Source organism: Hippichthys cyanospilos, chromosome 8 (assembly GCF_059441005.1).
Source record: "Hippichthys cyanospilos isolate Australia breed blue-spotted pipefish chromosome 8, RoL_Hcya_1.0, whole genome shotgun sequence".
NCBI classification, from domain to species: Eukaryota; Metazoa; Chordata; class Actinopteri; order Syngnathiformes; family Syngnathidae; genus Hippichthys; species Hippichthys cyanospilos.
In genome coordinates this window covers 2,795,616-2,808,557 of record NC_142376.1, presented here as the reverse complement: position 1 = coordinate 2,808,557, position 12,942 = coordinate 2,795,616, and the positions used below count along the sequence as shown (strand labels likewise).

Here is a 12,942-nt window from a genome sequence, read left to right as displayed (position 1 = left end):
TTCGGTGCCTCTCAATTATATTTTGCAAAGCCCCCTCTAGGAAAGAGAAAACTTTAACCGCCGCCCAATCGCCGGGCCGAGTATGAATATGAGTATAAAGTATAAAAAAGTATAAAGTATAAAGTATAAAGTATACCTAAAACTGCATCCTTTTAACAGCAAAAGAAAAAAGCAATATGAGTCAACTTTTAAGAAGTGTTAACGATGTTTTTCAAAGTGTTTATACAGTCTGAAACTGAAAAAAAATAAAAGTGCAATCAAATGCAAAAAAAGAAATGTAAATCCTTATTATATTGCAGATAAGATAACAGTAATATCAATCCATTTTCAACAAGCGTTCACTACTTTTTAAAGGGTTTATACAGGGTACAGGTTAGTCTAAAACTGAAAAAAAAAAACGATTGCATTGAAGTGCCAGTTTTTTTTTTTAAATGATGCCAATCCTTATTTCATTGTAGTTAAGAAAAAAGCAACATAATCAACTTCAAACAACCCTTACTACTTTTTTAGGGTTTTTTCAGGTTACATGTTAGTGTCAAACTGAAAATAAAAAAGTGCATCCTAGTGCCTGATTTTTTTTTTTTAAATGTCGCCGTTCCTTATTACATTTAGGGTTAATAGGAACTGTTATTTTTCTTTTTACAGTGTTTATACAGGTTACAGGTTAGTCTAAAACTGAAAAAAAGCAAGTGCATCAAAGTGCCTGAAAAAATGAGGATCGTGCCAATCAGCTTTCAACGACTTCCTATTTTTACAGTGCTTATACAGGTTACGGGTTAGTCTAAAACAGAAAAAAAACAAGTGCATCAAACTGCCTGAAATAAAAAAAAGATGTAAATCCTTATTTTATTACACTTAAGAAAAAAAAGCAATCCAAATCGACTTTCAACGACTGCTAACTACTTTTTACAGCCTTTATACAAGTTACAGGTTAGTCTAAATCTGAAATAAAAAAAATAACCAAGCGCATCAAAGCCTTATTTCATTTTAATTATACTTCAAATGGGAAAAATAAAACCCTCCCCTTTTGTAGTTCCTCTACCCGGTTTTTGGCTTGCTAGAGGAAGTTTTGAAATCATGACCTGTCAGTTGGCAGCTGTTTTTGAGCTAAATTGTTCCATTATTTAGACTGACTACATAATTGGGCAGTATGAAAAGCTTTGGGGGGGTATTGGATTGCTGTTTTGTACAATATGCTCCCCACTGTTGCGCCGCAATTTGTCTGAGTGTCAGACATAGCGTCTTGGATTGTAATTTGGCAATCAAATGCAGCACTGTAGAAAATGGCTTTTCCATCTCGTCGAGGGGAAAATGCAGATGTTTGGATTTTTGTTGAACTGCCAGATGAGGTTAAATCAGGATAGGTGGGACGGCCCACGTTTGAGATTTACCGAAGCGTAAGACACGCAATGTTGAGTGAACCATTTTTGATCGGCAAACGTACCTGCGAATACGTTTGAATATCGGAAAAAATCGGAAAAATCGGAATTTTTCCTGCTATACCACAATGTATTGACTTGAGTTGGCACAAGTTTAAAAATATAGTAAATAAATAATTTTGAGTGAATAATTCTTAAGTGAGTGTACATTGTTTATGCAACGTTGGCGTTTGTTTATACTGTGCAAGTTATCGCAAACTAGGACCTGGGGGCCACCCTTAGGTTATACGTTAGTCTGAAACTGAAAAATCAAACAGTGCTTCGGTGAAAATTGTCAAAACTTATTTAAAAATGTGACTTATCCCGCCCTCAAAAGCAAGTACCGCATTGGTACAATCAACACCAGGGGGTGTAACAGTTGAAAACAACCTGAAAATCCGGTATTTTAGGAAGAATCTTGAAGTCATCGTTAGCATTTCGCGGGCCACGTAAAACTATGCGGCGGGCCTGATCCGACCCCCGGGCCTTGAGTTTGACACCCGTGTCTTACACCAAACGATCGATGAAATGGCAGAGCTAAAAACCGATTCGTTGTTCTCGTAGAAGCCCGGGAACTATCGAACAACATCGGAACTGACAAGAGTATGAAAGATTCAATTTGCGCGTTTAAACATTTTGACTCAGGTTATGTATTCTGTCACATAGCTCCTTTGCTAGCACGCTTTATCATATTCTCAGTCTTCTGACGAGCTGTCAAACAACTCAATAATGGATGCCAAACATGGCCTTCAAGTCTACTCACACTAATATATTATTCACCCCATGCCAGACAAAACCTTGTTATTATAGTTGTTTTTTTTCTCTTGCATACTGACATATTAATAATGCTGAGGATGACATTTTCATCTTTCAAAGATCTGTTGGCGCCTATCCCGGCAGACGTCCCCGATCCACCCAAAGAGGATAAAAAGTCCCGAGTTGTGTATGTAAATAAAAATGTTGGGATGATAAGAGCGTCTCAGACATTCCAAACATGCGTCTGAGGTTGTAATCTTGCCTCATTAACATACAACTTAAAAGACGATGCTGGACCTCGCTATCTGGTTTTGGGAGATAGGCGCGTGCCCCCCTTCTGAGCCTGGAGTCGCTGTTTTACATTCCGTTATCAGCGGGAACCTCGTTCTTGCTTCATGTGACACATTCTGAGACCCGTACCAGAAGTCTTTGTTGCATAATGAATCAAAACGACTTTTTAAATTAGCGGCTTTGCTAACGCGTCTTGTTTGGAGATGCATTTTGTCCAGCTTTCCTTTTACATCATTAAATCTTGCCTGACTTTTGGACTACCGTAATTCCCCAAATATAAGATACAGTTTTACATGGGCCGTATTCTTACTTATAATAATTACCGTAACAGGCTGTTATCAGCAAGAGTCTGTTGCGGCGAACAGCAGCTCACGTTAGCTGAGGTTGTTCCATTATTTTCAAAAAAAGAAGCGAGCAGACTGAACCACCGTCCGAATCCTTGTTCACACATAGGAACATTACTAAAACGGAGGTAAATACATGAATATTCTTCTTCTTCTTTAATTGTCCTGAGCAAGTCACAAGAATTCAAAGGACAAAGATTTCGTCCATATGCTATGGTTGCCAAGAAGGAAAAAAAAACATGATTGCCATCCAATTGTTTTCAGAGGGAGCTTGTTGACTCAACTCTGCAATCACTAGTGATACCGTATCACCAGTCCTATTGTTGAACTGCGCCGTATTTCTACAAATGTCCACTGGGAGACATTGGTCCTGAGCGAGTCACGAATCACGAGAATTCATAAGACAAAGATTTCGTCCTTATCCTATGCTTGCCAAGAAGGAAAAAAAAACATGATTGCCATCCAATTGTTTTCAGAGGGAGCTTGTTGACTCAACTCTGCAATCACTAGTGATACCGTATCACCAATCCTATTGTTGAACTGCACCGTATTTCTACAAATATCCACTGGGAGACATTGGTCCTGAGCGAGTCACGAGAATTCAAAGGACAAAGATTTCGTCCTTATGCTATGATTGCCAAGAAGGAAAAAAAAACATGATTGCCATCCAATTGTTTTCAGAGGGAGCTTGTTGACTCAACTCTGCAATCACTAGTGATACCGTATCACCAGTCCTATTGTTGAACTGCGCCGTATTTCTACAAATGTCCACTGCGAGACACCTAGAAAAAAAATCCTCTAAAATAACGGTGATACATTTTGTATCATATCAAGTGATAACACGTTTGGCTAGCATTAGCGCGAATAGCTGTTTTGAGAGAGAAAATGAAAAATGCTCAACTTTGGTACCCTCTTCGCTTCGTTGGGTTTTTGCTCCCTTGTCCTGACGAATCCAATTTTCTGTCTCGCTTTTCCCACCCAGCATGCGAGCTGATGAATCAGGGGATCCTGGCGTTGGTCACCTCCACGGGCTGCGCCGCCGCCAGCGCCCTGCAATCCCTGACCGACGCCATGCACATCCCCCACCTGTTCATCCAGAGGAACGGCGAGGGGGTACCGCGCACCGCCTGCCAGTTCAACCCCAGCCCGGACGGCGAGAGCTACACTTTGGCCGCGCGTCCGCCCGTCCGCATCAGCGACGTCCTGCTTACCCTCGTCTCGGAGCTGTACTGGCAGAAGTTCATTGTCTTCTACGAGACCGACTACGGTAAGATGCGGTTTGCGGTCTTCATAACCACGGTGTACCAAGATCTACCTTTCCGCGGTGAGCGTTTGGTAGCCGTCCTCTAGGCATCGGCAACAGTTGGAAAAACTTTATGAAAGGGACCAGAGGAAGCCGCCATTTTTCTTCAAAAGAAAAACCCGTACCCGCGTTTGAGAAACGTTCTTTCTCACTTTTGCTACCTCGGTAATACCCCACAACCCTGAACAAATGTTGACGGTGGATTTTTACGGCGTAACGCTTACTCAGTGGAAACGAGGCGTATGTATAAATCATGTATGGCGGTGGCCTTTGAATATCCTTTGAGGAGATAGAAAACTCTTTTATTAGAGAGAAAAGCCACATCATAGCCTCAGCAGAAGATACTTTTGTCTTTTGTTTATTATTTTTAGACAGAACCTAGTGAAGAAAGCGTTTAATGCTGATCGTTATATGGTGAACCGAATATTGATATTTTATTCGTGCTTGATGCGGAAAGTGTGTCATTCACACACATAGTATATAATGTTCCCTCGATTATAGCTGGGTTTACATTCCAAAAAAATACCTGCACTGAGTGAAATCTGTGAAGTATAGGTTGAATTATTGTTTTTTTTTCACATTTTTTTCTGTCTTTTTCAGTTCTTTTTTATTATTATACTCCGTGTTCCTTTGTTTTTTATTCATTTATTGTTATATGCCTTCATTTGTTTTTAATTATTATACTTAGTTTTTGTGTTTTTTTTTTTTTTTTAATACGGTATATTTTGAAGTTTTTTTTCACAGTAAAAAAAAAAGTACAACACCTTTTATATGGCTGGTGAAGAAGTAGCTTAAACCAAATCGCCCAAAATATCAAATCATTCCGCGAATATTTGCTTCTGTTGTTTTCACCTATGTTGCCATGTTGCTTTTCGTACACATCACATGAATGGTTATTTTTTTCGCTTGGCAATATCTGTACTTTTCTAGCCCTCCAAATATATCTGCATGTTTAGCACTAAAATATTCCGAGGGTTTGGGTTGCTTTACTGGTCGATTGGCTCAAAAACAAAAACAAAAAATCTTGATAAGCCACACTAGACTGTAAGCCACAGGGCTCAAATCATGAGAAAAAAATTTGCATCATATCATTGAATGATTGATATATATATATATATATATATATATATATATATATATATATATATATATATATATATATATATATATACACACACTCACACATTTACACTTTTATACATTTTTATACAATTTATACATTATTTCTATGATTTTAATACTGTATTTATCACTATATCGCAGGGCTCAACTCATGAGAAAAAAATTGCAGCTTATATATATATATATATATATATATATATATATATATATATATATATATATATATATATATATATATACACACACACATATCCCTTAAAACTGTCTAATTCTAATACTGTATTGCTACAGTTAGCCCGTATCGCCCATGAATCTGAAAACCAGCAGTACGGTTGGCCAAAAAGTTTGTTGGCCAACTTCCGGAACCTTTCCCTCTTTCCCAGATGTATTTGGGAAACAAACCATCTGTCTTGTCGGGTGTCGCTGTTGAACAACAACAACAACAGGATAGCATCGGCGGCGAATATTAACATCCAGACGAAGAGACAAATCAGAGCCTAATTGGATCATCCGCGGCGCCATGAAAGACGAGGGTGTCCCAATTGTGTCTTACGTGTTTTCCGACGCTCTACATCGCGCTTTCCGCGCGCTCATTACGGAAGCCCCGCGGAGCCGACCTTTCTTTGGCGAAAAGGCAAATGGCTGCGCGTGAACTTTTGATTGGCAAGGCCGCACGCGGACACGCTACGTTGTTGCGCCGAGACTCCTCGCGCGCCGCTTTGGAAGTCATCACAACTTTGGAGTAGCGCCATCGCGAGCGCTAATGAGCTTGGTCTTTTTACAGTTTGGGTGCGGGGGAACCCGCGGGTGATGTCGGTAAAAATGAGGCCGGCCGGTGCTTCACCTGGAAATATCTTCTTAGGAATGGAGCAAAAACCGGGTTGGCGCTTTTACCGCCGTGTTACCAAGTCGTTTCGGATTTTATTGTTGCTCTTGTTCTTTACAACTCTTGAGTCAAAAAAAAAACGTGTTGACGGTTTTTCCGTGGTGTTACAAAGTCAACGTTTCCATAACGTAATATTGTTTATAACCAGTACTTTTCTTTTTTGTTTTGTCTAACAAATGCGGCGTTTCAACAAAGCAGAATATGATTGGTTGCTTGCAGAGTTGACTCAACAAGCCGCCTCTTTAAAAATAATGATCGTATACTAATATGGCTGCACAGATATATGTAGTGTATATATAATTATTTATTTGTCTTTGTCTTCACCACACACTGGAAAACGTGACACGTTTGCGTGTCTAAACCGAAAAACACGGGTGAATTTTGATGACGTCACCACAACTGGGAGATGATTGGACGAAACTTTACCAATCGAAATCAAGTCAGAACGCTTATGCCGTCAGTGTTTTGTTTTTGATCTCCCAAAACACAAATTCAGAACACATTTGCGCTCATGCTAGCTGGTCAAACGAACTTGCTTTCTGTGAGGAATCAAATTCAATATTATTAAAGTAATCCATTACTTTAAATAAGTATTAAAGTAATCTCTCTATAATCAATTCTTTGAGCTTCATATCAAAGACATTTCACATCAAAGGTACAGCATTGAAAGTAGGCACTAGAAGCTGAAATTTCACCCAGATAATGACAATATTAAGTATTAACCCTTTCACTACTGACCCCCCCCCAAAAAAAAAAAAAAAAAAAAAAAACTTATGGCATATATTACTCGTTTATAAGTCTGTGACACTTAATTAGTTAGTTAGAAAAATTTCCGTTCGACAATAATAGGAATTGTGATACGGTATCACTAGTGCTTGCAGAGTTAATGCAACAAGCCACGATTACTTTTTTTTTTTTACCTTCTTAGCATGCATGGATGATAAGGACGAGGTCTTCTATATTTTTGCTTATTAGGTTATCATACCGTCAGAATCTGATTTCAATTCACACCTATTCGTCATCGAAGCACAGGATATCGCTAAAAATCTTGCTTACTGTCAAATACCGAAAACAAACAGTTCTAATTGAAGACTGGTAAAAGTTCTTTTTTTTTTCCCCTTCTTACCGCGTCAAATTAGGATCCTCATCCGCGAGAAGTCAGAGCTCGCCGTCCTTGCAGCACGAATACTGAGGCCAAAGCACAACCGCCTGCGGCAAAAATAGAAGTGGAAAGAAAGGAGGTCAAGATCATGTTTTTTTGTTGTTTTTCTTCAATTTACACAGAATGCGCAATCTCCTCGCGGGCAAGCGCTTATTTGCCAGAAAGTAAGTCCAAAACATGACGATAACTTGAGTGAACGTCGTATAGCCTACAAACTGAATTTCGAACCTATTTTTATGGCTTGGCTTCATTTCTTCGTGAGATTGTACTCTGAACGTCGAATGATGTAAACAAATTCATTTCAATGTTTAACTTGACGTAAACACGTTTCAATAAGGTGACGCAATCAATGTCCGTATTTTTGCACCGTATTTCCTTTCGGAGATTAAGTCGCACCAGCCAAAAAATGCATACGAATAAAGAACGAAAACAATTAGAAATCAAATCAAAATTCATTCAAATCCGGTTCCTTACACGTTTCTCGTTCACTCCAAACTTTCTTTGCTACTCGATTACCATTTTCGTCAGCGTATTTTACAACTTTCCTCTTGTAATGTGCTGGATAGAATTTTCTTTTCAATGTCGTTTTTGTTCCGTCCATTTTTAGTTACCTGCTATTATTGACATAATCCATTTTCAGATGTCCAGAAGTAGCAGGTACAGATACACAAGCTTAGAGCGCCCTCTTGTGGTCGTCAGTGTGAAAATAAAGCGGAATTATACAATAATGCACAGGGGTCGAACTCCAGTCCTCGAGGGCCGGTATCCTACATGTTTTCAAACCTTTTCCCTCAAAAACACCTGATTCAAATGATTGGGATCGTTTGGAAGCTCCTGCAGAGCTTGCTAATGAGCTAATCATTTGAATCAGGTGTGTTGGGGAAAGAAAACCGGAAAACATGCAGGATGCCGGCCCTCGAGGACTGGAGTTCCACACCTATGCAATAATGTGTTCATAATTTCAAAATTTTCCCTCAAAAACACCTGATTCAAATGATTGGGATCATTTCGAAGCTCCCGCAGAGCTTGCTAATGAGCTAATCATTTGAATCAGGTGTGTTGGGGAAAGAAAACCGGAACACATGCAGGATGCCGGCCCTCGAGGACTGGAGTTCCACACCTATGCAATAATGTGTTCATAATTTCAAAATTTTCCCTCAAAAACACCTGATTCAAATGATTGGGATCATTTCGAAGCTCCCGCAGAGCTTGCTAATGAGCTAATCATTTGAATCAGGTGTGTTGGGGAAAGAAAACCGGAAAACATGCAGGATGCCGGCCCTCGAGGACTGGAGTTCCACACCTATGCAATAATGTGTTCATAATTTCAAAATTGCAGGAAAATCAATGTAAGCAATCCCATTAAAATGCATCTCAAAAACTGTAATGATAATAGTTTTATATGGGCCAAAATGTGGACAATGATTACTTTAGTACACGAAATCTCGCACGTCCAACTGCAATCACATGTCAGAATTGTTGCATTTTGAAATTTGACATATCTGCTGGAAATTTCAGCTCCCCTATTGATTCTTTTATGACATCATAAAAAAATAGAAACAAACAAATCAAAGGAATTTCCACCATTTGTCACATAATCCCACAAGGGTTCAAACTGCATGTCTCTTCGTAATTGGAATAATTCCTCACTGTAATATTGAATGAAGATGATAATTACTCAGGTGGATTGAGTTGGCCGTGATGCAGTTTGTTTCGCGAGGTATCTTCAAGCGAAAACAGAGAGTTGCTTGCTTATCTGCGAGCATCGCGGCCTCTCTCCATCTAGTGTGACTAAGTGCCAAAAGATGGGATCGATTATTTCAATTTAGTTTTTATCTGATGCTTGGAAGCAACACGGCGATAAACAGACCACCCAAAACGCCTTTCTGAAGAAAGTGGAATGACAAGCCGTGATTTTCGCGATTCGTGAGCGCGCCCAACTTGTGCGACGAATGCAAATTCGAACGGGAGACGAATAAATTAGTCCCCAAAATTCCTCACCTTTATCCAATTTAGGCAGGTGAGTTTATCATTGTACGGGCTTTGTTATCATGCGTGTGCGGTCAATTATTCTCATATTCGTCGGCGGCTTTTACTAGTCAACCTTGGACCACGGCGTGCTTTATGATCACGCACGCGGGCAGAATGATGCTCAGTGTAATCAATCTGTAGAGCTCATTCATTCCCATCTCCAGTAATACATCAGTTAGTGGGAAAAAAAAGGCGCATAAAGCACTTTTACTGCTTTGCTTCTGGTTCACTTTGTCATTGTAAATTTTCATACATAATTTGGTAATGTGAGTGGGGGAAATCATCTCTAGAGGAATGCAGGATGGAAGGAGGGTTTTTTTTTGCGTCTTCATGCAGGAAAATCTATCTATCTATCTGTCTGTCTGTGTGTCATGCTAGCTAGCAAAGCATAATCTAGCTAGCTAGGTAAGCATCTATCTAGCTATCTAGCTAGCTAGCTAGCTTAACAGCTATCTTGATCATTTGCTATCTCCAGCTAGCTAGCTTCCTATCCTGATATCATCAGCTGGCTAGCAAGAATGCTACAGCTGACTGTGTGCCTGTCTGATAAGCTAGCTGTTTCTAACTAGATGGCTAGCTGTAGAGAAGAGATAGTTAGGAAGCTAGCTATATGTAGCTAGCTAGTTAGCTAGAGATAGCTCGCAAGCCAGACACACACAGAGTGATAGCGAGCTAGTTAGTTGTCTGTCTTTCTGTGTCTTTCTGACTATGTCTGTTTGTTTAGCTATTTGCTAGCATGCTACCTAGCTACCGCCAGCTAACTAGCTTCCTAACTAGCTAGTGAGATATCCAAAGCTAATTAGCTCTCCAGCTATCCCTGTCTGTCTGTGTCTGACTGGCTGGATTCCTAGCTATCTCTAGATAGCTGGCTAGCTAGCTTTCTAGTTAGATATCTCCAGATAATAGTCGCTCCAGCTAACTAGCCGTCCATCCGTCCATCTAGCCCGTCCATCTGTCATGCATCCAACCATCCAAAGCTCTGATTATGTATTCTTCAGGTGAGTTCATAGAGTTAGATTTAGTCTTTAAATTGCTGGTAAATCTTCTCCCTCCAGATGACTTGTAATCATTTTTGGTAAATTTGGCTGTCAGGTAATAAGAGTATTCCCAGAAGCCCTTCTATGTTTGTTTTTTCAGCACTAATTAGCAAACATTGGCACCCCAAACTGCTAAAATATGAGCTCATGTGTGAAGAATTGCCATGAATTAAACACCTCTCTTTCCAATTATATTTTACGCCTGTTTTTGTTTATCAAAAAGAACCTAAATCAGCTTGATTGATTTGTTCAATAAAATAAACTATAAACAATAAACTACCTTTTCAGCAATATAAAGAAATGTATCAGTAATTGTCCTACCAAGAGTCGCGAGTTGATATAAGATTCTGATGCCTCGATAACCTTGGCCAAAACTATTACTAAAATTACAGTTCTATTTTTTCCATTGAATAAGTCAATTTTATGTAATATTTGGTGCACTAAAAATTTGCACTATTATTAGTACAAATAAATAACTATATAAATACATTGACATTTGTTTTTTGTTTTTAGTGCCCATCGCGGGTAAGGTATTTTTAAGACACCGCACCGGGCTTCCATGTATGTCCACTGGGAGGCACAGTAGATTTTGAAAAAAAATCCTCTAATATAATGTGATGCATTTTCAAAACATCTTTTAATGTTATATGTGACCCGAAAGACGAGTGACGGCCGATGAGCATTGATGCAGCAGGTCCCATGAGCGTAAATATGAGCTATTGATCAAAAGTTTGCCTTTTTAAAATCACGTTTTGAGAGCCATCATATAAGATCCGGAAAAGACACGGAGGCGCCGCTAGGCGTCATGACTTGATTTCGTCCAATTGTCTATCAGAAGCAGTGTCATCTCGACACACAAACATGTCATGTCCTGCTTAGGTTCTAAAAGGGCCATGCCAAGAAAAATATAAGACAAATATTTCCAGGCAAACTGAGTCAACTCTGCAAGCACTAGCGATACCGTATCACTGATCATTTTAGTGCCCGCTGCAGTGTTTTCGCAGGGAATAGAAGAACACGCCGACCCCACACCGCCGGATAATCAATCAGGGGAATCTTTCAGACGATCGCACCTTTGATGACTTCGATCAAAAGTTCTTTCCGATTATCCGTACGTGCGTAACCCGCTTAAAAAAGGTGTTAACCGTGTGTTCCTTGAGATTAGGCGCTCTCCTTGACACTCTTGCTCAAGTTCCTTTAGTGCTTAGTCATGTTAGCATAGCAGAGAATTAAGCGGGGATTAGATGCGAGCTCGATTAAAGCGCATGGAGAGGGAGGCGCTCCGTCTCGTCGAGAAGCAGTCGACAAAACCGGAAAGGAAATCTCCCGCCGGGCGGCTGAATGGTCGGGAGGCAAAACAAAACGAGGCACTCGACAAAAGCGGCGTCGGGGCCCTTTGGCGTATCGGCGCGCTGCCTTTGTGCGCCTTCACAATGAGTTATTTGACACTTTCTCAATTAAGCACTCAGTGGAGTCGGAGGGTCTATAACAGCGCTGACTAACTTGTCAAATGGTTTTTGTGACGCCACGGGAAGGTGCGGCTGACCTTCGACTAATTGGTGTTCCATAAAAACACAGAGAGGCTGTAAAAGCGACAACAAGTGTAATATAAACAACGCAGGTTATTAGTTTGACGCGTTGCGGTGTCAGTGTTGTTCTCACGTAAGTAAGATTGCTACGGATCGTTAAGAAAACATAATAGTGGGAATCGTTACGGCGTGACGAAGGTCCGAGATTCAAAAAGAGAAGATACAAATTGTGTTTTCGGATGACGCTCGTTGATTGTTCTATTGATTCATTAGCTCAAGTGAAGTTTGGATTGGTTTTTCGAAGAAACGAACTGGCAAAAAGCCTTTTTGTAAAAACGAAATTAACCTTTTCTTTAAATAAGATACTTCATTTTCACCTGAAATTGTGTGTGTGTGTGTGTGTGTGTGTGTGTGTGTGTATGTGTATATATATATATATATATATATATATATATATATATATATATACCAGGGAGCTGAAATTTCACCAAGTTGGCGATAACAGTATTAAATGAATCCATTACTTTAAATAAGTATTAATCTATTTTTTTAACCATTGTGCAGAATTGTGTCCTACCTTTATATATGCTATATATATATATATATATATATATATATATATATATATATATATATATATATATATATAATTTCACCAACTTGGTGAAATTTCAGCTCCCTGGTGCCTTCTTTCAATGCTTTTACTGTGATATAAAATGCCTTTCATGTAAAGATTAAGAAAAATGGACAAAATATTGCCAAAAAAAAGGCACAAAAAATTACTTCAACACTTATTTAAATGTATTTCATGGATTATTGTAATATTTAATTACCTGATTTAGTATGAGCTGATTTTAGACTCTCCTTAAGCCAAACACTTGAGAAAAAAAAGGACCTGAGACTGAATGTCCGCAAAAAACATAAAAATACGTCTTTGGGATTGAATGAGTTCATTTGTGAGCTCTTAGAATTTTTTTGATTAGGAGAAACATAGAAGTCTCATATTTGTCCCCGCGTCCTGCTCAGATGCTTGTATGATAAATATTACGGCAGGAGGAAGTGG

General features: G+C 39.3%; 1 protein-coding gene across 2 annotated transcripts in view; it reads left to right on the top strand.

Moving 5' to 3' along the window:
• The window catches only part of grid1a (glutamate receptor, ionotropic, delta 1a), a 275,198-nt gene that overhangs the window by 156,422 nt on the left and 105,834 nt on the right, over positions 1-12,942 (top strand). For both annotated transcript variants that reach the window (XM_088421868.1, XM_088421869.1), the window contains exon 3: positions 3,792-4,076. In XM_088421868.1, coding sequence (XP_088277994.1) covers positions 3,792-4,076 — 285 coding nt within the window. The remainder of the gene's footprint in view (positions 1-3,791; positions 4,077-12,942) is intronic.